The 27,338-nt window shown below is 42.7% G+C and overlaps 1 protein-coding gene across 7 annotated transcripts in view; it reads left to right on the top strand.

The window, feature by feature from the left end:
• Positions 1 to 27,338, top strand: part of IGLON5 (IgLON family member 5) — a 637,667-nt gene that overhangs the window by 564,446 nt on the left and 45,883 nt on the right. The window contains exon 10 of one of the 7 annotated variants that reach the window (XM_033964044.1): positions 7,473 to 7,647. The exons of the other annotated variants lie outside the window; for them this stretch is intronic. Within the exon in view, the coding sequence (XP_033819935.1) occupies positions 7,473 to 7,489 (17 nt within the window). The 3' untranslated portion in view covers positions 7,490 to 7,647. Of the gene's footprint in view, positions 1 to 7,472; positions 7,648 to 27,338 lie in introns of those variants that run through there. 7 annotated transcript variants of the gene reach the window in all.

Here is a 27,338-nt window from a genome sequence, read left to right on the forward strand (position 1 = left end):
TTGTCGCCCTTACAATCACTCCTTTCAGTTTTGCCCACTGCATTTCCACTCCTTCCAAATGTTCCCACCCAGACAATTCCTTGACGTAAACCCCTCATTCAAATAAAGTTAGTTTTTTTAAAGTCTAGAACCTTTGCTTTTGAACGAGCCCACTCTATACCCATCTTAATATTAACCCGTACCATGCAGTGATCCCTGGATGCCAGATGATCACCCACTGAAATATCAGAAACACTTTCTCCGTTTGTAAGCACTAAGTCCAGTATGACCCCATCCCGCATGGGTTCTATTACCAACTGCTGGAAAAGTTCTCCATATAGAGACTCCAGAATCTCCCTACTTCTAGAAGACCCCGCAATAGGGATACCCCAAACAACATCTAGCATTCTGAATGTTTACTATTAAATATCTATCTACTTCTTCCGTTTGTGAAGGAGGCCTATATATCACACCAATGTAAATATATTCACCATTCCCTCTTTCCAAACTGATCCATAGTGCCTCTTCCTTGCCATGCAGATCCAGCAATTGTGTGGCTTTAATATGATCTTTTACATATAACGCTACTCCCCCTCCTTTTCCTCCTACCCTGTCGTTCCTGAACAGATTATAGCCCAGTTTAACTACATCCCAGTCATGGTTCTCCGTGAACCACGTCTCCGTAATCACCACTATATCCAACCCCTCTTCTTCCATCACAGCTTCTAGATCCAGAATCTTGTTTCCCATACTTCGAGCATTAGTATATACTGCTTTCCAGACATTGCCCCTTTTGCCATCCGTGTAGAGGTATATTCAGTGATGTACTTACCTGAGGGCTTATACTCCTCTCATATGAGGAAAGACTAAAGAGGCTAGGGTTCTTCACCTTGGAAAAGAAATGGCTGAAAGGAGATATGATTGAAGTCCAAAATCCTAAGTGGTATAGAATGGGTTCCAATGGATCGATTTTTTACTTTATCAAAAATGACAAAGACTAGGGGACACTCAATGAAATTACAGGGAAATACTGTTTAAACCAATAGGAGGAAATATTTTTCCTTCAAGAGGATAGTTAAGCTGTGGAATGCATTGCCAGAGGATGTGGTAAGAGTGGTTAACTAAGCTGTTTTTTGTTGGTTTTTTTTAAGTTTGGAGAAGCTCCTGGATGAGAATTCTATAGTCTGCTATTGAGACAGATATGGGGAAAGCCACTGCTTGCCCTGGATTGGTAGTATGGAATGTTGATTCTATTTGGGTTTTTGCCAGGTACGTGTGACCTGGATTGATCACTGTGAAGACGGGATACTGGGCTAGATGCACCATTAGTCTGATCCAATAAGGGTTAAGGCACCTTAACAGATTTTAATTGTAAGTTACTGCTTACTAGTAGAAGATCTGAAGTTTCATGTTTGAGTTATTTGTAAACTGGCCCTCTGTGTGGTTAAATGAAGCAATGGATGAGGTTATTAAAGATAAAAAGACATTGAAAGAAATTGAAAGCAGGTCCAAACAAGGAAAATAGAAAAGAACGAATGATTTGTTTAGTTTATTAAGAACTTTATATACCGCATAACAGCCTAACAGGATCCAAGCAGTTTACAATACATATTTCAGATTCATCAAGAAAAGTACTCCATTAAAAAAAGAAAAGGAAAGATTAAGGGCTCCTTTTACGAAGCCTTGTTAGCGGTTTTAGCGCACGCAGCTTTTTTGTTGCACACTAACCCCGCACTATGCGGCTAGAACTAATGCCAGCTCAATGCTGGTGTTAGCGTCTAGCGTGGCCGGAAGTTTAGCGTGCGCTATTACGTGCATTAAACCGCTAACGCGGCATCATAAAAGGAGCCCTAAGAGCAAAAGTTGTTTTTTTTCATAAAATATCATATCAAACATCTATAACAATTCTAATAATAAAACAATCAATAATCAAATCTCAATGAACCATAATTAATACCTACAGCTAAAAATTTTCCATTACAGAATTAATCATTACTTAAATACAGAATTAATCATTATATAAACACAGATCACAGTCCCAAACTCTGTTCTAAGTTGAGAAGGCCAATTGGAAAAAAATGTGCTTTTAAATGTCTTTTAAAGTTTATATATGATTCTTCTTTTCTCAAGTCTATGGGCAGATTATTCCAGAACTGCGGAACTAAATAAAAGAACGCACAATCTCTAGTTGACGCAAGATGTGCCTTCAAAATGTGAGGGACGACTACCATATTGTCATTCAGAGATCATAATAAACGCCTTGGGGCATAAAATAGCACCAAATTAGAAAGATCTGAAGGCTGTAGCTGAAATAATGCTCTATGTGCTAACATTAGGATCTTAAATTTGATCCTAAATTCCATTGGAATTTTAAATATAAAGGTGTCACATTGTCACGAATAAATGCCCAGCCTAATAATCTAATTGCAGTATTCTGCACTGTTTGTAAACGCTTCAACTGTCCTGACCCAATGTCTGCATATACTAAATTACCATAATCTAACATTGACAATACAAAGGCATGAATTAATGTATGCAATGATGTCTCATCTAAAAAATCTTGAATGGCTCTAAGCTATCTTAGTACCCCCAAACCTTTAGCAACCACGCTTGAAACCTGTTCCTGAAAATGTAAATGACAATCAATTATAACCCCCAAATATCTGAAACTATTTACTAGTTTTATACTGCAATTATTTAATGAAAAATCTAGTTGAGGTGTTGCTTTACCTCCAGAGATACAGCATGCTATGGTCTTAGACATATTTGGAACCAATTTTTGATCACTCAGCCATTCTTCTATTCTATTTAAGCCAGCTAAAAGAGGACCTAAATCTAACGTAGCAGGTGATAGTCTATAGACTAGTAAGATGTCATCTGCATAAATTTATGTACTAATTCCTAATTCCTGGATTCATCTTGCCAAAGGACTCGGGAAAATATTAAATAAAACTGGCGATAAGGCTGACCCTTGCAGTACCTCACAATCTAGCAATCTATCCTGAGATATTGATCCCTCAGTGACTTCTCTGAAAGTACGTCCTTGGAGAAATGCTGAAAACCAGTCCCAAACTACTCCTGTTAAACCAATCTCTTGTAAAAAGTTTAATAAAAGACCATGGTCCACTAGATCAAATGCTGAGCTCAAATCTAATGAAACTACCATTGCAGAGTTCTCCCCATCCAAGATAGAATGAACCTCTTTAAGAAAGCCTACTAACACTGTCTCACTACTATGCATTGACTGAAACCCCGCTTGCCTTGAGTTAAGTACATGTATTGATTCGATGTAAGACACCAGCTGTTCCAGAACTATCCTCTCTGTTAATTTTTCTAAAAAGCAAAGATTAGAAACTGGTCTATAACTAGATGGATTCAACATATTCAAATCTTTCTTCTTCAAGATCGGTTTAATAATCGCTTTTTTCCAACATGCAGGTACCTCTCCACTATTTAGACCACTGTACTTCAACCGCCGTTCCGCAGACCGGTGCCAGTCCGCAGAAAATTCCTGCTGGTCCGCGGAGGGCCGGCAAGATCGACACGGTTAAATTTCCCGTCGGCATCTCTTCCCCTTTCCCTTCCAGGGCTTAGGATCAGCTGCGGACAGCAAAAAGAAACACAGAAGCCGCGGGATTTTTCCTCTTGCCTGCATCGCTATAGGCTCTGCCGATCCTGATCCCGCCCCTCTCTGAAGTGATTTCCTGTGTTTGAGGGGCAGGATTGAGACCGGCAGAGCGTATAGCAAATAGCAATGCAGGCAAGAGGAAAGGTCCCGCGGCTTCTGTCTTCGTTCAGAGTTCTGGGCAAGGGAACTGTAAGTAAACTGTTAAGAACCAGGCTGCTTCCAATTTAGTGTCAGTTATGGTGAGACCAGCCATTGTGACATTGGAGTCACTCTGGGGCCAGCAGCCAAGGGAGGGATTAAGAGATGCTGGATTCCCAAGTGTTGTGGGAAGGGGATGGTAGACCCGGGGGGGGGGGGAGGGGATTGGTGTAACAGAAGGGAGATGGTGGATCCCCTTGGGGGAGGATAGTTATTGGAACTAGGTGGGAGTTGGAAGAATAGGGACACAAAAACAGATGCTGGACCTTGCAGGGGGCAGAGAGACAGGGAAATGCTGAACAGGAGGGTGGAGTATGAAGACAGAAGTAAGATGTTGGACATGGGTAGAGGGAGTAGGGAGACAGAGGGGATATGCTGGACATGGTGAAGGGGAAATAGGGAGACAAGGAGAAGATGCTGAATAAGGAATGGAGGGAGTAGGGTGATGGAAGGTATCTGCTGGATTAAGATGGGGAAAAGAGGGGAGGTACTGAAATATGTTCAATATAAAATCATAACTGAGGCTTGTTGGGATGGGATCAGATGGTTTGCGGGGACCGAGCTTGCGGAGACGGGGCGGAAATGTGTTTTTTTAGATTTCAGTCTTAGTAGTTTGCCGGTCCACAAAATAATTATTTTATTTCTGCTGGTCCACAGGTATAAAAAGGTTGAAAAACACTGATTTAGACTATTCTGCATCATAATTAAAGCTAAGGCCATTAGACCATGTCTAGAATTTGAAAGCCATTTTGAAGGCACCGGATCTAAGTCACAAAAAGTGACATTCATTGTACTAAATAATTTTTCCAGTTTGGTTAAAGATGGTAATTGGAAAACTAACCAACTTGATTTTTCCAAAGATATACTTTTTTCTTCTGAATCAGTCCTCAATAGCTCAACTTCACTGATATGCCAATTTTTCAACCCTGATCGTAGATCTGAAATTTTTGAACAAAAGAAATCAGCTAATTCATCTGCCTCTGGCATTATTCCAATCCTTTTATGGGAGACCCCATTTTTTAGAGTTGCAGCAATAGAAAACAGTTGTTTTGTTGGAACCCTCGCATTACTAATTTTTTGTAAAAAAAAAAAATCTTTCTTTGCCTTCTTTATTTCCCTATTATAAATATTCTGAATATTCTTACAACGCCCCCTAGCTGAACTTGTTCTTCTCTTTTTCCAAACTCTTTCTGCCCTTCTTAATTGCCTCCTGAGTAACAGCAAACCCTCATGAAACCATTTATTATTTTTGATCTTTGGTTTTCTTACCTTTAATGGTGCTATTTCATCTAACACCTCATGTAGCACCTGATTCCATGTTTCTGCCTGATCCATTAATGGGGACTCCATAAAATCCGAGGGGAACTTAAGAAAGAAAGGTCAAGTTAGATGAAAGCATTAATAAGGTAGGCCAAGAAAAAGAATTTATGAAGGAGTTTTTCATAGTGGAAAATCTACTAATAACTTTTTGAAGTACAACAAAAGAAGGAAACCAATGAAGGAATCAGTTAGATAACCAAAGGATAGAAAGGGGGCTCACCTCTCCTCAACAGGCAGATTCTGTGCAAGAGACTAGATGATTGCCATCCTTCTGCGTGACTGTTATCTGCATCTTTGGGGAGGATGGTATCAGTTCAATAAATTTTTATTCGAATTTTCAAATAATAACAAATTACGAATAAGCAGATCATAAAAGCAATTAACAGGGGAAATCACCCTCCAGGGATTCAAGACAGTTAGACAAGTTCCTGCTAAACCAGAACAAGTAAGCAAGTATGGCTAGACAAGTATGCAAGTAAGGCTAGACTCAGTTAGGGCCCTGGTCTTTGACCTAAGGGCCGCCAAGGGAGTGGACTGCTGGGCACGATGGACCACTAGTCTGACCCAGCAGCGACGATTCTTGTGTTCTTATGTCTTATCAATATACTGTACATATAATGTTAGCACTAAAAGCTAACATATATTAACACAAGAAACTAACAGCTATGGATGTACATTACCATTAAGAAAAATATTCATTTTAAATGTGATATGTCACGATATTTTATGAGGGGATTCCAAATTTTTTTTAAAATGTGCAAAATAAGATCTAATGAATCAAATAAATGTTGGTCTTGTAGTAAGGAGATGGGTACGCTGGTCCATTTACTTTTCCAATGTGATTTATTACAACTCTATTGGCAAAAAGTTTGGGACTTAATTTGTTCTTGCTTAATATTCTAGAGCCATTGACCATAAATATCATTTTGCTGGGTAGTCTTTGCATAAATGCTTCAATCACAGATGAACAGTCCAAACTTGTACAAATTTTGCTCAACTTAGCTATTAAAATAATTTTTACTCACTGGAAGGACTTTTCAGGTGTTGAATGCTGGAATGGTGGAATTTAGTAAGTCTAACTGCTAAGTACGAAAGAGCATTTGCATCTTTTTGGTTTGAAGTTGTTAAAGGCAAAATGGAATATTTAACAAGTTAAAGTTCCTGAATGTTCAAATATTTTATTTATGTTACATTTGCCACTGATCCACAACTGGTTTACAATTAATCAAAAGCTGAAGGTTTACCATATATACTCGATTATAAACCAAGATTTGGGGCCAAAAAAGGCGCAAAATGGGGGGTCTCGGTTTACATTCAGGTCCAACTTAAATCCTGGTAGTCCAGTGGTGGGGTGAGCTGGGACGGGAGCGATCCCTCCCTCCCCTGAGGTGAATTGTCAGGTCCTGTCATGGCCGTCAGCAGGATGTAGAATCACCACGTGCCTACTCCCTCCCTCGGAAAAGCAGCATATGCCTCTCCCAAAGCCTACCTTAATTACAGGTGATCCAGCCGGGTGAGTCAGGGCAGGAATAATCCTCTTATGCTCCTGACCATGCAGTTTCACTGAAAAAATGGCTGTCGCGAGTTCCTGTGGAAGAGTTAAGGTGGACCCGTGGAGAAGCCAGCGCTGGATTTGGGAAGGGAATAACGTGTGATTATAGAGCTGGGCGGCACTTGAATATAAACCCTCGGTTTGTATTCAAGTTAACATTCATCCTCTAAAAGGGGGGGGGGGATGTTATCTTGGTATATATTTGGATCAGTTTATATTTGAGTATATACAACAAATTTCCTCTTGCTGACAAAAAGCACAAATTGATCCTATTATAGAAGTCACTCCTCTCATTCCACCATTACCCCTAATTAGCTCCCTAATTGTAGCAACTGTTATATGGAAGATTTGAGATCAGATTGGGGGGGGGATAAAAGGAAAAAGGGAATGAGACTTTTATACCGCCTCTTTTGTGCTTACATATTCAAAGTGGCTTATATCAAGAAGATAGATTGAAAATCACAGCTTTTGCATATTGCTTAGAGCATGCATTTCCACAGCCAAATATTTGTATGGCTAACGCACTTCCTTCAGCATACAATTACTTAAATAGCTTTAAACACAATTCTCTCAGCAAACTAATAGTTGTATAACTTACGTGACCCCTAGATTTTACCTAATGTGAAGTCCTTTTCCTACGTAAGTTGTTTGGGCCGCAGCTATCAGCTACTCCGCAAGACTGCATGCCCTACCCAGTTTGATGTAGGGTTTTGGTGTTCTCTGCCTGAAAAGTGAGTCTCTTGTAACAGGCTCTCTCATTTTTGAAAAACTGAAGCACTCTTTTTCTCTTAACAGGGGATAAGATGCCATGAACATTAGGCGAAACAGTTTTCAGCTTTGCCTCCCCTCTTGTAATGCATGCGTGATTAAATGGATATATATTCCGAGAACGGAGTAATGAAGCATAGTGTCAACTGAGCTGAAGACTTTCTGTAACTGTATAAGAAGAAAACGATAATAAAAAAAAACATTGCTATCTGTCCGTTTTCCATTTTTCCAATGGCAGACACATATGCAAACTTACATCGCTGTTCACAATAAACTTAACAGTCAGCTTCTTTAATGTGGAAAATTTAAGTGAATTGAAGCAACCATCAAACCAAACTGAGCAGGCACAGTGGAGATAGGATAAAATTGGGTAAATATATATTCCACTATGCTCAATTAACAATATTGAGCACAGTGAATAAAAACTAGGGGTGTGCAGGCAAAATAATTTCATTTGTTTCATTTCTTGCATTGTTTGCAGATTTTTGCATTTTCTTTTTAGTAATTTTTTATTTTGTTTGTACACATTTTTGTTTCAAGGCAAATTTATTAATTTAGAGGTGGCTGCAGCTGATGTCTCTCCCCCCCCCCCCTGCAAAAAAAAAAAAAACCAACAGGTTGTGACACACCACCCAAACCCCGCTCATCACAACCCACACCCCTCCAAGAGCATGACCCAAACAGCCCCCTCAGCACCAGCATTAGGCAATGTTATCATCTCTCCTCCCTTCTCCAGCACTTATGGGAGATATAATATCAGGATAGGAACAGTCCCTCTTCACTTCCAGCCCTATTGCACTGAAGAAAAGGTACCTCGAGCTGGAGTCTTGAAAGCAGGAAACACTAAAGCAAAGGTAAGTATAACCTGGAATAGAATACAAAGAGCTAGAATCTTGAAAGCAGATGCCTTAGAAATATAATTTGAAGCTACATATTTAGGAATCCTTGCAGCAGATGAAGGCACCCCAAACCCAAAGCTTTCAAGTTACCCAGTTCCAGGAGGAAGACTATGATAGTTCTGGATTTCTGACAACCTCATTCTGGTGCATTATGGGACCTACAGCACTGATTTCAGTACATAAAATCAGGAACATCAAATCTCATACTGCTTTGAAATGTAAGTTTAAAAAACCAGAACTGGCCAAAAAGTCTACCTCCAGGGATTCTCTAATACTCGTGCTAAAATCCAACGGGCCGCTGTTGTGGCCGTAAAGGTAACTATTTGAAAAAGACAAGTCATTCTCTAAAAACCTGTAAACGAGGGTCGCTAAATTTACATGGGATGCATCACTGGTGAATACACCCCGCAAATTTTTTTTTTTTTTTTTTTTAAAGACCCCAAAATCAAAGATTGGCAGGAGGGATGCCCACTCCCTTCTTCTGCTACCACTGGGGTTCCCCAACAACCCAAGCCTGATACTCCAGCAGCAGGAAGGATGCCCACTCCTGCAGTTGGGGGTCCCCCGACAACCAAACACCTGCCCTACTCCGGGCAGCAGGAGGGATGACCACTCCCTCCCACTGCCGTCGCCCCCCTGGCAGCAGGCAGAATGCCCACTCCCTCCCGCCACCGCTGTCACCCAACAACCTCCCCATACCCCTGACAACACCCCTGTCCCCGGCCAGCTGGCCGGAGGGATGCCTACTCCTTCCAGCCGGCAGGCCCACCTCTTAAAAATGAGGGACCTTCCCCTTCCTGGTGCATCCTGAGATGTGCTGGGGAGAGGCCTAAGTCTCTGATTGGCCAAGGTGCAGCGGAGGTAGTGTGCATCCCTCCTGCTGCAGTATCAGGTTTTGTTTATTGGGGTTGTCGGGAAACCCCAGCATTGGGAGGGAGTGGGCATCCCTCCTGCTGCTGGAAAATTTTGCCTGCAATGATAATCGCCCAGAGTGCACATTTTACTAACATTTTAATATTAATGATCTTGTTGTAGTATATTTGCATGGCAGAGTCGGAGACAGCTAGAAAGCACAGAAAAGACTATGGTGAGCCGTTCTGATAATCGACCAGTAAAATATTGCCATGCTAAACTGGCTGGAGCAGGTTTAGTGATCATGTAAAAGGCACTATAAGTTTTGAGAATCTTCCTCTGAGGAACTTGGCAGCTGTGCTTAAACTGCTGTGGACACTCAGATTTAGCTGAGTCCTTCTGTCAGCTTTTTTAATTTAAGTCACTGAATCAACCAATTGCATGGCTGGACAAGAAAATAAGTAAAAGCAGCAGGGAACAACCCCAGAGGTGGGGCAGAAATACCCCAAAAAACAGTAACTACAAAGAGAACTAAAAATACAAGACACAGTTTGGAATTGGCTGACTACAGCCAGCTTCTCAAAAGACAGACTAGCTCCTCCTGGAAGACAGGTGTTGCCTAACTGAAAGATCATCAAGTCAAGGCTGGCTTATGTCTGGTTGCTATTAGCAATAATAGAAAAAAAAAAAATAAAAGATTGGGGGAGAGGGCTCCTCTCATTTACCTAATTTTCTTTAAAGAATAGGCTTATAACCAGTGCCTTTAGTAGTGTCATGTTATAGTATTACTGTCTATATCTCCTATTGTGTGATATTCACATGTAAGCTCATTGGACTAGGGAGTTATTGTACCTGAATATAATGGTGTAAACTACTTTGAGTATCCTTTAGAAAAGCAAATTAACAATCCAGCAAAACAAAAAACAACAGTAAACATGTAAAAAAACGTAAATTAAAATAATAGTACAGTCGGTATAAGTGACCAAAACAGCTGGAAACTAGATATAAGGGAACACATAAAGGGTACATAAGAACATAAGAATTGCCAACTCCAGATCAGACCTTAGGTCCATCAAGTCCGGCGATCCACACATGCGGAGGCCCCGCCAGGTGTACCCTGGCATAGATTTAGTCCCCATATCATTCTATGCTTCTCATATGGAGATGTGCATCTAGTTTACCCTTACCCGTATCACTCTATGCCACTCATAAGGAGATGTGCATCTAGTTTACCCTTAAATCCTAGAACGGTGGATTCTGCAATTACCTCCTCTGGGAGAGCATTCCAGGTGTCCACCACTTGCTGTGTGAAACAGAACTTCCTGATATTTGTCCTGGACTTGTCCCCCCTCAGCTTTAGTCCATGCCCTCTTATCCATGTCACATTGGACATTGTAAATAACTTTTTCCTGCTCTATTTTGAAAGTCTCGATCAGATCCCCTCGCAGTCTCCTCTTCCCAAGGGAGAACAGCCCCAGTATCCTAAGTCGTTCCTCGTAATCCAGGTTCTCCATACCTTTCACTAGCTTTGTTGCTTGTCTCTGCACCCTCTCCAGCAGTTTTATATCCTTCTTTAGGTTTTGAGACCAATGCTGGACGCATTATTCCAAGTGTGGTCTGACCATCGCTCTATAAAGTGGCATTATAACTTTCTCCGATCTACTCGTGATTCCCTTCTTTATCATACCTAAAGTTAAGCACCAGGATGATGTACACTAAGCACAAATCTTTATCAGTAATTGCATATGCAGCTGTCATTGTACGAGAAGGTGCTTTAAAATTATCAGCCCAACCAACCAACTTCCTAAATTCTGAGTGTTATTTTGCCACTGTAGCTGAAAAGAGTGTTATCTTATTTAATTAAGTACCAATTTGCAGAAACAAAATTCTCTGTTTTAATATTGTTTCAGATCATTAATTGAACCATATCCACTTCATTCTCTTCTTGGTTGGGCGGAGAACTTTTCAGAACCCCTCCGTAGAATACTAGCATAACATAGAAATATGTTAGATAAAGGTCAAATGGCCCATCCAGTCTGCCCATCCACAGTAACCATTATCTCTTCCTCTCTCTAAGAGATTCCAAGTGCCTAGTGCACATTTTTTTTAATTCAGTCTTTGTCTCCACCACCTCTTCTGGGAGACTATTCCATGCATCTACCACCCTTTCTGTAAAAATGTATTTCCTTAGATTACTCCTGAGCCTATCACCTCTTAATTTCATCCTATGCCCTCTCATTTCAGAGCTTCCTTTCAAATGAGACTCGACTCATGCGCATTTACGCCATGTGGGTATTTAAACTTCTCTATCATGTCTCCTTTCTCCCAATATACTGTATATATTGAGATCTTTAAGTCTGTCCTCATACGCCTTAGGATGAAGACCATGCACCATTTTAGTAGTCTTCCTCTGAACCAGCTCCATGCTTTTTATATCTTTTTGAAGGTGTGGTCTGCTGAATTGCACACAGTATTCTAAATGAGGTCTCACCAGAGTCTTATACCTCCTTTTTCCTACTGGCCATACCTCTCCCTATGTACCCTAGCATCCTTCTAGCTTTCGCCATCACCATTTCAACCTGTTTGGCCACCTTAAGATCATCACATACAATCACCCACAAGTCCCATTCTTTACCCCCTAAACTGTGCCATTCCCTTGGGTTTATGTAGCTCAAATGCATGACCTTGCATTTCTTAGCATTAAATTTTAGCTGGCAAATTTCTGACCGTTCTTCAAGCTTTGCTGGATCTTTCTTCATCGTTATTCATACCATTCGGGATGTCTACTCTATTGCAGATTTTAGAATCATTCCCAAAGAGGACCTGACAGCCATTTAACAATATCGCTTATAAAAAGGTCAAAAAGAAAAGGCCCAAGAACAGAATCTTGAGGCACACCACTAGTAACATTCCATTCCTCATTGACCACTACCCTCTGTCGCCTTCCGTTCAACCAGATCCTGACCCAGCTTGTCACTTTGGGGCCCGCCCATTGTAACATCAGAAACACTTTGTCCAGTATGACCCATCCTATGTGGATTCCAATACCAACTGCTGGAACAGTTCTCCTTGTAGAGAATCCAGGATCTCCCTACTTCTAGAAGACCCCGAAATAGGGATATCCCAATCAACATCTGGCATGTTAAAATCATCTATTAGCAAGACTTCCCCTTTTTTAGATATATTCTGAATGTCTACTATTAAATCTCTATCTACTTCTTCTGTCTGTGGAGGCCTGTATATCATACCAATGTAAATATATTTACCATTCCCTCTTTCAAAATTGATCCATGGTGTCTCTTCCTTGCCCTGCAGATCCTGCAATTCTGTGGCTTTAATAGGATCTTTTACATATAGCTCTACTCCCCCTCCTTTTATTCCTACCTGTCTCCGTGAACCATGTCTCCATAATTGCCACTATATCTAACTCATCTTCATCCATCACAGCTTCTAGATTCAGAATCTTGTTTCCCAAATTTCGAACATTACCAGACATTGCCCCCTTTTTCCATCTATGTAGAGGTATTCAGTGATTTATTTACCTGGTGATTTATACTCACCAGGGGGCTTTGATCACCCTGCCCCATCACTTCTAGTTTAAAGCCCTCTTCAGTAGATTAGCCAGCCTGCTGCCAAAGACACATCTTCCCTTCTTTGATAGATGCATACCATCTCTGCTCATCAGCCCTTGGAAAATCATCCCACGGTCTAGGAAGCCAAAACGCTCTCGACGACACCATCCACATAGCCATACTTTCATCTGCAGGATGCGAGCTTCTCTGACCAGCTAGAGACAGAGCTGTAGCAAGCTATGTGAGAGCAGTGCAGCTGCTCAGAGCACAAAGGAGGCAGGGGCTTCATAATTGTGTCCTCTCCATTACTTTCCCTGCTTGGCTGCGATACAGTGGGCAGTATAGTTGATCTAGGTGGGGTGTGGCATGGGGCGCATTGCCAGCATGGGACGGTCCTGGCTAGAGGTAGCTGGAATCTTTTCTCTTTTTGGTATCTTCCCTGATCCTAGGAAACACTGCAACCAGTGGTGTAGCGAGGGTGAGAGGCGCCTAGGGTGGTGGTGCCCACGCCCTCTTTTACGACCCTCACCTCTACACGCTCCTTCCCCATCCCCTCCTGCTGTGCACATTCCGTTTCCCTTCCCCCGTACCTCTGTAACGTTCCTGGTGCGAGCATCGGCTCGTCCTCTGACTTCACTTCCTAGGTGCGGATCCAGGAAGTGACATCAGAGGACGAGACGATGCTGGCACAACAGCAGGTTGGGGGTTGCTGCTCACGCCAGGAATGTTACAGAGGTACGGGGAATGTTCAAGTTCAATTTATTTAATATACTGAAAATATAAAACCAGAAGGTAAATCTAAGTGGTTTACACTAAAAAATTTAAAATGAACAAGGGAAGCGGTGCATATGCGCAACAGTGGGGTGGGGGAGCAGAGAGGATGATGAATGCCTGCACCCTCACCAAGACGGCACTTGGGGTGGAACACCCCCCCCCCACCACCACCACCACCACCTTACTACTCCACTGATTACATCTCCTTCCAGCCCTTGGGATTCCGCTCCAGGCATTCTTCCTCCCCGTCTGAGCTCTAATCCTCTATTGCTACTTCAAATGGGAAGAGAGCCCTAAGTACATCTGGACAGAAACTTAAGCGCCATAGAGTTAGGCACATAAATGTTAGTATTCTGAATGATGTGCACATAAATGCTAGGCATGCCAATAGCCCACCCATGCCCCTCACAGATCCACACACCCCTGCAATTATGCACTATGGATTTTGTGCTCTGAATTTGCAGAATCCCATGCATAACTGCTAATTAATGTCAATTAGCACCAATTAGAGACAATAATCATTTGTTAATGCCAATTAGCATCTAATTATTAAATTAAGTTACATGCGTAACTAACACGTGCGTGGTAGGGAGTTTTATCTGTGAAAAAACTGCAGGGGGAATGCTGGACACGTATCCAACACTTATCATACAACCTTTTCGCTTAGCACATGTTAATTTTTGGCTGTTATCTCATGGTAAGTACAAACATGCCACACTTTAGTAAACCAGCCCCATATATAGAAATAAAAACATAAAGCAGAGGATAAAAGGTATAAAGTGGAAAAAAAAAATGCAATTGGGGCTATTTTCAAAGCCATTTTCTCATATAAAAGAGACTATTTTATACAGAAATCGTGCTTTTGAAAATTGCCAAACATGTATGATGCAACATAAGCCAATATGCACGTTTGGTGCCACCTTATCCTTTGAGTTTAACATTTTTTAAAAAAAAAATTTAGTTCCTGCTATAACCTTAGGGCCAAAATAGAGAGTCTTGAGTGACTATCTTAGACATCTGAGCAGCCTGGATAGAAGATTCAAGGATACATTAAGCAGCTAACCCATGTTCCTGCTCCCTGGACTGTATCACCTGACCCCCAAATGACACTTATTTCCAATGGATGGATCGAAATGGAGAATGCAGACTGCCTGTCTTTTCATATAGTATGTGTGCCTTTTTAATTCAAACCTTCTGTTGTCCTCTACCCTCTCTACTTCTTCATTCCTTTGTATTTCTCTACATGAGCAGCATATATTGATTCACCTTTTTTGGCCAGTGTATGTATCATAGTTAGATGGTAAGCTCATTCGAGCAGGGACTTTCTCTTGCACATTCAATGTACAGCGTTGTGTGTGTCTGGTAGCACTGTAGAGATATTTAGTACCTTAGAGTAGATAGAGATTGCACCTCACTGTTATGGCTACACAAACCCAATTCTTGCCTGTTTTGTCCAGTGATAAACAGGTAGCATTAATTCCAGATGGACCTCGGTTTATTTGCTGTCATCAGATATTATTACACTGATCTATTTTTCATCAAATATGCTTGAGTATTTGTGTTTCAATATTTTTATACCAGTGCACTTCAGTCCTTACCTGCAGCCAGTGTTTCTGCCAAATTTTAGGTGAGAGGGGAGCCTCCAACCACTTTTTAACGCTTAGTCCATCCCAGTGGTCTTGCGATTTGGAATATGCAGAGCTAGCAGGTCTTATATTTCTGTTCTCTGCATGCCTTTCACTTGGAACAAACTACCATTGCTCGGCTTCTGACTAACTGTAGTTATTGAGAGCATATTTCCTCTTCAAAAGTACCACTGGTTACAGTACTTCGGGGATTTAAATCTAAAACAGCAATGCTTGCCTATAAAGCTTTTACAAAGCCTGTCATCATTTGTCTATAATGAGTCATTTCTGAATATGTTCTGACCCACGTATTATATTTATTTGATGCATTTGGTCCATCTGCAAACTCTGTAAGGTTTAACGCACGTAATACCGCAGTTAAACCGCCTGCCGCGCTAGCTGCTAACGCCTGCATTGAGCAGGCGTTAGTTTTTTAGCCGGCCGCGGGGGTTAGCGCGTGATGAAATGTCCGACGCGCTAACCCCGCTAGCGCGGCTTGATAAAAGGACCCCATAGAGTATTTTTTATGAGGGGTTGCTGAAAAGTTCTCAACCCAATCAAGAAGAGAATGACATGGATATGGTTCAATCGATGTGAAACAATGTCAAAACACAGAATTTTGTTTCTGCAAATTGTCACTTGACGAAATACGATAACACTCTTTTCAGCTACAGTGGCAAAATAACACTCAGAATTTAGGAAGTTGGTTGGGCTGAGAACCTTTCAGTACACTTTTCTATGCTGCTTCTTCCATTTGGAATGTATTACTGAAGGAATTGTGCCAGATTACTGATATACTGTATCTATGTTTAGGAAATAAGAGAAGGTGCAAACTTATCATCAGGTTTGTGCTGTATGTTGTGTTAACTTGTTATTCTTATACGTTGCGAATTTGGCAATCTAAAACCAGGTCTAAGAACATAAGAATAGCCTTACTGGGTCAGACCAATGGTTAATCGCCCAAGGTGTAGCAGTATTTCATGCTACCAATACAGGGCAAGCAGTGGCTTCCCCCATGTCTTTTTCAATCACAGACTATGGACTTTTCCTTCAGGAACTTGTCCAAACCTTTCTTAAAACCAGCTACACTATCCACTCTTACCACATCTTCTGGCAACGCGTTCCAGAGCTTAACTATTCTCTGAGTGACAAAATAAATTTCCTCCTATTGATTTTAAAAGTATTTCCGTGTAACTTCATCGAGTGTCCCCTAGTCTTTGTAATTTTTGACAGAGTGAAAAATTGATCCACTTGTACCTGTTCTACTCCACTCAGGATTTTGTAGACTTCAATCATATCTCCCCTCAGCCGTCTCTTTTCCAAGCTGAAGACCCCTAACCTTTTTAGTCTTTCCTCATACAAGAGGAGTTCCATCCCCTTTACCATCTTGCCCTGTAGCAAGATTTATGGTACACTAATCAGTTACATAAACAAATTACGTGTCTGATAGATGTGTCTAGGGAAAACCATAAACTCTGCCAGGTCCAAATTTCTTTGTCTATTTATACGACACAAAACCCAGGCTAATGAGAAATACTTTTATTATGAAAATCTAATATAATAAAGAGCTAGCCGCGCATGTACACTCCTATTTGCGTGTTCCGTGCGTGTAGGTCTGTGGCCGAAGGAGTGCGCATGCGCACTAATACGTCACCAACCGATCGCCTCCACAGGCCGGACCGCAGCCAGACGGACCGCGGGAAGGGAAAGACTTCGAGGGAAGGGGAGGGCTTCGAGGGAACCGGCTGTCGGCGGAGGGCAGACGCAGGCCCAGGAGCAAGTCCAGCTGTACAATCCTGTCCCTTAAACTCTCTGGCCGCCTAAGTTATTTTAATTTGAAATCTGCCGCCGCCGCCGTGGCTCCTCTCACGATCCCGGCCTGTGTCAGAGAAGGCTTCCGACGCAGGCGGGATCGTGAGAGGAGCCGTGTCGGCATCTTTAAACTAAAAAAAAAAATCCAGCAAAGAACTAAGGAAGCCGTTTTATCTGCATGCTGCTACGAAGGAACAGGTGAGGGGGAGGGAAATGCTGATGCACAGGGAGCAGGCAGGCATGGCAGGCAAGCAGGGGGAGAGGGAAAGGGGCTGCTTTGGGGTGAGGGGTTTGCTGGGCCAGACAGCAATCATAGGGGGGAAACAGAAGGGGGCCATGGAGCAGGCAGGTATGGCACAAAAGGGGGCAGGGGCATTGGAAAACGGGGCTGCTTTGGGGGGAAGGGTGTGCTGGGGCACACACCAATCATGGCAGGGAAGAGAAGGGGGCCACAGAGAGATAGGCAGGCATGGCGCAATGGAGAAATACAGGCAGGCAGGGCGCAAGGCAGAGACACAGACAGAAAGAATGAAAGACAGACAGACAGCATCCAAGCACAGAGAGAGAAAGGAAAAAAAAACAGTCGTCTACTCTAGCACCCGTTGGACAGGGGGAGAACGAAAGAGATGCTGATGGACAGGGGGGGGTGAAGAAAAAGGAACGGAGGACTAATGTTGGACAGGGGGAGAAGGAAAGAGGTGCTGCTGGACAGGGGGGAGGTAAAACAAAGGGAGAAGGGCTGCTGCTGCATAAGGAGAGCAGTGAAGGGGTGGTGGTGGACACATGGGAGGTAAAAGGAAGGGAAAATGGACAGTGGGAGCAGGCAAGGGGTGGTGATGGACAGCCAAGGAAAAAGAAAGGCAGAAAGAAAAAAAGTGGTTAAGGAGAGAGAGAGAAAGAAATAAAGACAGACATACACACATATGTTCTAGCACCCGTTAATGTAACGGGCTTAAAGACTAGTAGAAAAATATAATTCACAAGCCAGCTGCAATATCTAAATATTGTTCACAGAATATCTGATTACATAAATGAAACTCAGTACATAATTATCACAATACACTTGTTAGATAACTAAGTAAACTAATTCTTACATACACTAAACAATTCCTTATAATAATAATAATCACTGATTAGCAGCAAATGATTACAGTTATCACCAAGGTAGCTTTACAAACCTTATCCTATATCACTTATCTAACCCCAGCTGATAAGATAATAAATTCCTTATTCTCACCATTCAGTAAGGCATCCGCCGAAACTTAGGTGAAATGGAAATCGTTTCTTTTTAGCTTAGTAGACGTAGAAAATCCTTTGGTTACAGGAACGAGTGTTCGTCAGCCACTGGTACAGCTATAATTTATTGGCAGCCAAGTTTCCTTGAAGTGATGGAATTCAGAGCTGTTTAAGGTCCGATTCACTCTCTCTCAGGCAGAGAGTCACACGAGGTAACTGTTCAGGTCTAATTATTAAGAAAGCGATGCGTGCAGGACATCTGTGGTAAGATGTGAGCTTCCTCGCATCCCGACACAGACTAATTATAATTAGCACCTTTTCACTTGGATCTCGTCAGATGACTTCCTCGGACCAATCCAGAAACAGAACTTAGATGAATAGCCTTTCTGTGTAAGGTCTCATACAGGCTGGGAGACATAGGCACCATTAGACAGATAAGAACAGGATAGGAGTATACCTCCCACAAGAATCACACAGTCTAATTATGAAGACTAGAATACCATTCTGTTGTTATCACGATTAATGTTGTTATAATAAGATGTACACTGCTATACTCTGTAATTCGCTGTCTGTACAATTTCTCTTTATTGTAAACCGCCTAGAAGTCGCAAGATTGTTGGCGGTATATAAGAATAAAGTTATTATTATTATTATTCTGGTACATACCCAGAATGCATCAGGCAGAAACAGCAAAGATGTGTTCTTCTTTCTCTCTTCTTGCAAAGTTCATGCTGGAAAGATTTCTTGCAGACAATGGTTCAGGCTTGATGATGTCAGAGAGGCCTAACCTTCAGGTGCAAATAAGGAAACAGCCCTACAGCCCAGAAAGTACAAAAGTGTCAGATAATCATTGCAGGCACAAAGTACAGACCCCCACACACTCCCCCAATGATCACTGACACCCTCACCATAGAAATTGGAATAAAAATGTACATACCTGTCTCCAGAACATTATCACCTGCTATAGGAAAGCCTAGTAGAGCTGCACAGAGGTCTCTTAAGTAGCCTAGGGGGTGGTCTAGTGAACCATAGAGAGAAGGACCCAGGCCCATAAACCACTCTAACCACTGCATTCATGGTAGAAAATGTGAGCCTACCAAAAAAAACAAACCTAACTCTACTGCCATATAGGTACCACCTTCAGCCATACGGGCTATTGGGGTTGTAGAAAGGTGGGTATAGTGGATTTTGGGAGGGCTGAACATTATCTATATGGGAGTTGTGGTGAGATGTTTATTACATTACATTAGTGACTTTTATTCCACCATTACCTTGCAGTTCAAGGCGGATTACATTAGAGGTTATCTGGACAATTTCAAAAGAGATTACATAGTTGAGCGGGTTACTTTGGGGGATTGAGATACTTCCTGTGGAGTTAGTTTATCTTGATGGATTTCTTGAATAGCAGGATTTTAATTTCTTTTCTGAAGGTTTTGTAGTCTGGTATCGTCATCAGTAGACTGGATAATTGGTGGTTAAGTTTCGCTGCCTGCATGGCCACTAGGCCATTGTACTTTTTTTTGCGTTTGACGCCTCTGATTGGGGATGCGTGAATGGTGTTTGTGTTCTCCTTTGCCTGGTTGTATCAGTTTGGGTAAAGCAGTTGTTCAAGTAGTTCACAGCAGTGTCCTGTAAGGTGCCCCATTACTCTGTTGCCATGTCTGGGTGGCCAGTCCATCACATTGCTGGCCCCTTCCCCTTGGATGAATATTTGGACGAGAACGTGGTATAAAGATAGACATAGTGATGGTCTGGATGATCAAGCGCCTGGATGTGCAGATGAACGATTTTCAAAAAAAAGTATACTTTAGACATATTTTTCAAGAATGGACATTTGGGCCCTGCCGACTTTGGGAGACTAGTGCCCTACGTCCAAATCATACTTAGATGTATGTTTTGATTATGCCCCTCCACATGTTTATGTTTAGTTTTGAACAAAAATTGTTTATATCGATTTTGTTTCTTGTGCAGATGATATTTTTATGTGCAAGGCTGGTGTCCAGTGCTATTTAGTCATCTGTGAGCCTTTCCCAGCCGGCTAAATGGAACATAGCAGCTATCCAGCAATACTCAATGGGAGATAGCAGGCGATCTCCCGCTGAATATCTGGCTCAGCAGATTGGCCGGTGACATAGCCAGTCACCACCAATATTCAGTGGCTTGCCAGCTAACTTTGGCGGCCAGATAGAGCCACCTAAAAAGGTGTTTAATCATTGGCTGTTAAAACTTAGCCGGCTAGCCACTGAGTATTGGCCTAGCTGGCTATGTCTCAGCCAGCCAAAAATAGACATAAAATATAATGCTAATCGCTAAATACAGTGCCAGCATTGAATTTCCCGTGTCACTGTGGACCACAAGAGATTGCCAGTGACCTCCTATGATCTGAATATCAGGGGAATACATGTAGGAACAAATATATAAAACAAAGATACAGAGATAAGATAACTATTTCAGAAGCTTCACTCATATTCTTTTCTTTATTAACTCAATATTTTTATATATGCAAACAATATTTTAACACAGGTAATCTATTTAGAATAGTCTCTTCAAAATTCTTAAAACGTGAGATCCAAATACAAGGTCCAAATACACCCCCACCCCTATCCCTCCCTTTTACAAAGCCAAACTGCCAAGCAGCGCAAGCTAAATGGCCAGCCGCCCATAGGAACGGAATGGGCAGCTTTTTGAGAAGGGAGAGAAAGTCACTTATCTGAATAAAGCTAATGTTTTTCTCAAAAATGAACCATATTAGGACTCTCCATTCATATGTAGATCGACCTCTGGATTCCATCGATAAATGATAGTCACTAGTCAAATTAACTCCACCTGCTGATGTAGGCATTAATCTGGTAGTCTCCATCCATCAATATAATAGACTTTAAAAGCATCTCAGAATTCAGACCTCCGTAACTTATTACCGAGATACTCAACAGGCACTCAACTCAAAATAGATTATCTTTGTTTATATATTGTTTGCATATTGAAAAATATTGAGGTAATAAAGAAAGTAATATGAATGTTAATACAATGCTGAACTCTGCCAAGGATGAGCTTTTCCTGGGTTAGCAGAATATAAATGGGTTTTTTAAAATTATTAATTTAATTTATCAAGTATGTGTTATACTACCATTTGCCAAGCACATTATGGCAGTTTACAAAACCAACATTTTGGTGAACTGATTCAAAACTTAAGCAGTGCAATACCAATATTAAAACAAAGTTAGTCCCTCTTTTACTAAGCCATTGTAGCGGTTTCTACCATGGCCCAGAGCGCTAAATGATTCAACGGTGCTCCGATGCTCATTGGAAAAGGGAGGGGGGATAATATTTTAAGATCAAAAAGTAATTAGGATCAAACAAGAGAGGGTTAATAGGAATACTGTCTGCAGCGTGTCCTGCTGTTCCAGTACTGAGACCCTCAGAGCTTTGGCAATGCACCTTAGTCCTGTCTTGTATTGGGCCAGTACCAGGATATTAGGCATCCTAGGCAAACCTTCACGCTTGTATACCCTTCCCATTGAGATTTTAATAAACTCATCAATCATAATCACCCCACCATGACCCCTCCTAAAATGATCCTGTAAAAACACAATTTTACTAAAACGTGTTAAGCACGTAGGCCCCAATTCTATAAATGGCGCCTGAAAGTTAGGTCCTGAGTGGTGCAGTGCTAAGTGCGATCCTATAAAAGGCACACTCTATGGAATCACACCTAGTGGTGTCTAAAGTGGCCTTAGGCGTCAATAGGTGCCCTAACTTTAGGCCAGGGTTTTCTTGGCCTAAATGAATGGGCCTAAGTCCAAAACAGGCACCTAGATTTAAAAAACACCCAGAATCTACCCCTTAACCATGCCTATTTTCAGGTAAGCACCTTGGGCTAGTCACCTATCAAGTTAGGCGCCTACAATCAAATTAAGTGCAATTAATATCAATTGCAAGTGGTTAATTGTCAATTATCAGTGCTGATTAAGCTTTTAAAACAATTAAGTTAGGCACCTAAATTGGCTAGCTACGCTGATCTAGGCGCCTAACTTTACACAACATTTATAGAATCTGGGCCTCTTGTAGCTGTATGCAAGAGAAGTTAGGCACTCAGAGATATTGAGGCCATGAGAGGCAGGCTGGCTATCTTCCATGGAGTCTTAGGCCAAGCCCATTCCATCCCAGGATGCACTGGCAATGAGGCCTAAGGCTCCATCCCACCTACTAGAAAGGGAAGCTACATTAGAGGAGGTGAGATACAACAGAGGGAAGGCCCTACACAGCCAAAAGCAGCATGTCTCAAGCACTGCCAGCCATAAATGCAAGGTTAACAAGTCATAGTGAGGAGGGAAGAAGGGTTGAGAGTACTGTGCTGTACCATGGGAAACAGGGAAAGGTGAAAGAGATCTCATGCTGCATGGGTGAGAGCTGAGAGCTATGTTCCCCTAAGGACTGAGTTGACGTGAGTAAAATGTTTCATTACGCTACCCTGTAAGCACTTCTTACAGATATACATAGACATGCATACTCTCTCTCTCTCTCAGGGAGGTTAGAAAGAATTCCATGAGCCTTACTTTGCATGCTTTCCTTACTGATTTGCCTGTAGTTTAGCTATATGTTAATATATATGTTTATAGCTTATTCTGATGTCATTATGCACATTGTATACGCTCCAGGTAATTATGTACCCCCCAAAATCAAAATAATGCTTGGCAAAATAATACAGTATAATAAATAGAATAGTATTTGCAGTATTTTGGAAATATATGCAGGTACTTGAACACGTGGAAGGGCATAATCAAAAGAAACATCTAAGTCCCTTTTGGGCCTAAGTCTCTAGGCGCAGAAAATAGGCAGCAGGGAAATGTATTATTTTTTAGAATGGCCTACCTCTAGGTTCAGCAGTTTAATCGCCCAGACCACCATGACGTGTATCCTTATAACACATTCCCGTCCAAAAAATCACCTAAGTCCCAAATTCCCAAAACAAGACCTTTTAGGTGAAGGAGGGGACAATCCTTCACCTAAAAGCAGGATTCTCTAAACAGCATCTGTCATAAACAACATCAGTTACAGAATCCTGGAACCGTCCTTCCCCCCCTCCCCACAATGATTGCAAAAGGAGAGATGCTCAATCTCTCCTGCCGCAATCCCCCACGACCCTCCCAAATCTTCCCTGGCAGGAGAGATGGCCAATCTCTCCTGCTGCGATCCCCACAAATCTTCCATGGCAGGAGGGTGCCAAATCCTTCCAGACACAAGCCCCCACCCCAGAACAGCTACATGTTCACCAGCAGGAGGGTGCCCAATCCCTCCTGCTGGACACAACATCCCCCACCCTGGAACAGTCGCATGATCACTGGCAGGAAGATGCCCAATCCCTCCTGCCAGACTCAACATTCCCCCACCCTTGACCCCCCTTGCACCCCTGAACCCCTGCCGGACCACACACCAACCTCCCCAAAACTACCCCCACTCCCCTAACCCCACGGACTCTCCCCTCTAACCATGTGAGATGGCCTGCTCGATGGTTCCTCCCTCTGGCCGGCCGGCAGGCCCACCTTCCTCTGAATGGCTGGTCTGCCCCTTCCCAGTGCATTGCGGGATGCACCAGGGAGGGGCCTAGGGCCTGATTGGCCCAGGTGCCTAAGGCTCAGCCCATAGCAGTAGCCTTAGGCACCTGGGCCAATTTCGGTTGGGCCAACCTAGGATTCAGGTCTAAATCAAAACGTATAAGTTCTGTCTGGCAACCTGTCAAACTTTTTTGATTATGGCTGCCAGATGACTAGGTCGTGTTAGGGCCTTAATGCGCGGAATAGCGCACACTAAAATGCCGCGCGCACTAGCCACTACCGCCTCCTCTTGAGCTGGCAGTAGTTTTTCGGCTTGCGAGCGCTATAGCGCACACTAATCCAGTGCGTGTGCTAAAACCGTTAGCACACCTTCATAAAAGGAGCCCTATATTTATGGTATCCTGTTCTGACCTAAGAAAGGATATTTTGGTCTCAAAATGTTAGTCAAATATGTATTAAAATTAGTCCAATAAAAAGATGTCACCTTATTTCCATTTTCTGTTTATATGCATTAAAGGTTAAGGCAGCTACCACACTACTTTATCTTAAACTAAAAATGAAATTCTTTTTTCTACCTTTCTGGTCATTTTGATTCCAAATTCCTGCTTTTTGCTTTCCTCGTCTTCTCAACTCTCTTGCCTAGATTTTCTTTACATTTGGTATTTTTCTCTCCTCCTTTTTCCTTTCAGTTTTCTTCAATTTATTTATTTATTGCCTTTGTCCAGATTTAATTATCTCTTACTATTCAGTCTTAAATTCCCTCTTGTTCTTGTCTACCTACAGCTTTCCTTCTCCTCCCCTCACCCTGGCTCTCCTATTCCACTTCCTATTATTCCCCAGTCTCTCACTAACTCTTTCCTCTTTCTTCCTCTTCTATCTATGGTTTGCTCCTTCTCTCCCCCTTTCATTCAGTGTCTGCCCTCCTCTGCCCCTTCTAACCAGCATCCATCTTCATTCTCCCCCTTACACCCAGCCCTTGCCCCGTCTTCTCCTCATTTCCATCCAGCATCAGCCCTCCTCCCATCTTTCCATCCAGCATCTGCCCTCTTTCTCTCCCCTTCCACTCAGCATCTTGCCCTCTCTTTTTATTTTCATCCAGCATCTGCCCTCCTCCCCTCTTTCCATCTAGCATCTGCCCCCTTTCTTGTCATTTCCATCCCACAATTTCTCTCCTTCTCCCCTCCTTCCATCCATCCTCTGCTATCTCTCTCCTCATCTTTTCCATCTTCATCGAATGTCCCATCTAGCCTTTTTTGTTCCCCCCAACCCAGCATCTGTCTCCTCTCTTTTCCCTCCTTCTGCCCAGAGACCTCTTCTGCTGCTGTCACTGCCATTGCTTTTCAAAACACACCCACTCTTCAGCCCCCTCCCCCCAGGCCTGTTCCTAGCTCTAAAAAAATTAATTTTATTTTGTAGTATGTGGGTAGTGCATGCACATCCCAAAATTATCATGGTATGTCTTAACACTCCCTGTGGTAAGCTATTTTTTAGGTAAGTACAGGGGTAAATTATCAAAGTGGGATATCATTAAGTGCCAGAATACTCCCCCAAAACACCCAACCACCTATATGGCCAATCAGAGTATTAGATCCATCCCAGTGCATCTTAGAAAGCCCTGGGAAGGAGGCCTAAGACTCTGGTTGGCCCAGGTGCCTAAGGCCCCTTCTATGGCCGGAAAGTGTATGCCTCCTTCCGGCTGGACCTTCTGTTTACAAGGTTTGGGAGGGGGAGGGTAGTTAGTGGGTGGTGTCTCCCCTTTAAGGGGATCACCGGTACATGGAGTGTTGGCAGATGGAGGGATGGTCGCCTGGTGGGTGGGGGTGTTGGTTGGTCACTGGGTGGGGGGGTGTTTTGGGGGTGTTCTGTCAGGAGAGAGTGGGCATCTCTCCTGCCTATCGTGGTTGGGTGAGATATGGTGTTTTGAGAGGGGGGTTCTGGTAGGAGGGAGTGAGCAAACCTTCTGCCTTTCGCAACTGGTGAGGGGGTTTTGGGGGGGTTCCAGCAGGAGGAATTAGGCATTCTGCCGGGGGTTGCTCAGGGGGTTCCGGCAAGAGGGAATGGGCACTCCTCCTTCTGGTGGATTCTTTGGGGGGGATGTTTCAGGAGGGTGGCAGGAGTGAGTGGGCATCCCTCCTGCCATCCAACTTCACAGGGGGGGGGGTGTTCAGGGGTTCCATTCTGCTGAAGTTGCCACTGACCTGATCACGACAGGGAAATTTCCTTGCCGTGATCAGCTCAGTGGCAACACAATTCTCTAATTGGTGCTTGTGACATAGATGTCAGTTAGAGAATCGGGGAGGTTAGATGGGATTAGGTGAGATTAGACAGGGTTAGGTATCTGTCTGTTAGGACAGATGCAATTTTATAATGGACAGATGCAATTCTATATAGGACGCGCATGTGAAGGGATGCATTTCTGAACCAGGGCACGATGATCTGCTCAAAGGCCAGATCAGCACACTGACCTAAGGCCTTGTGTTTGGATCTGAGGCCTTGTGTGGAAGTATGGATCCTTTCTCATTCCCTGCCACGTCGACATTCTATTAGCAAGGAAAATGCTACCACCTTGTGATGAATGCTGAGGCATTCCCCCTCCCTTCTTGTCACATATTAACCTGACACACATTTACCCTTATTCCTTATCTTGTTTAACCACTCCTTATATTGGCAACAGACCTTGCCTAAGTGCAACAGCAGGCCCTGAGTTTAAGGCTAATCCCGAGAGGTGTTTAAGGAGCCTGCATTATAACCTTTGGACTGTCACATGCTATAGTAAGATTTTAGACATATTAGAAGAATACACAAAGGAAATCACTTTATTGTAATTGTTATGATGTATTCATATGTCACGTGAGATAGTAGCTTTGAGAAGCACATGAAATATGTAAACAAATGATTTACCTTGATATATTCCTCACTGTAAATTCATGATGAAATTGTAACTTTGCAGAGCATTAGCTAAGTAATTAATGTAGCTAAGATTCTCAATAAAAGAGGGAGACCATCCATTTAGGTCGCCTCATCCCAATCTGAGCCTTGTGTGAAGCATCATTCCTACAAGTGGCGCCTGAACAGGGAACCTCCTCGCCGACCCTCACCCTGCTTGCTCCGTCTGACGATTAGACCCTCCGGGATCCCTTCGAGTAAGTATGGGCAATTCTCTGTCAGATTTGCAACGTGCTCATGTTAAAGAATTGAAATATATTCTGAGACACGCAGATACAAAGGGATCCGATTCGCAGTTACAATGTTTAGTACAAGAGATAGGAATGCATTGCCCCTGGTATCCAGAAGAAGGATCTTTAAAAGTAGAAGACTGGCTTAAAGTCGGGAAAGTTTTGTATGCTGAGCCTCGGGCTTCAGCAGCCATATTAATTTTATGGCATCAGTGCAAGTGTGCCTTGGAAGAAGTGGGTACAGAGGTGTCCTCCAAGGTGTCAACAGTTTCATTAACTGTTCCCCCACCTGACTATTCAAGTCAGAACACATATCCAAAACTCATACCTCCAGCACAGGTATCCCCAGCTCCTTTACAGGAAAAAAAAGGCAGAAACATTAGCGCAACCTT

This window comes from Geotrypetes seraphini, chromosome 11, assembly GCF_902459505.1.
Source record: "Geotrypetes seraphini chromosome 11, aGeoSer1.1, whole genome shotgun sequence".
Lineage (NCBI taxonomy): Eukaryota > Metazoa > Chordata > Amphibia > Gymnophiona > Dermophiidae > Geotrypetes > Geotrypetes seraphini.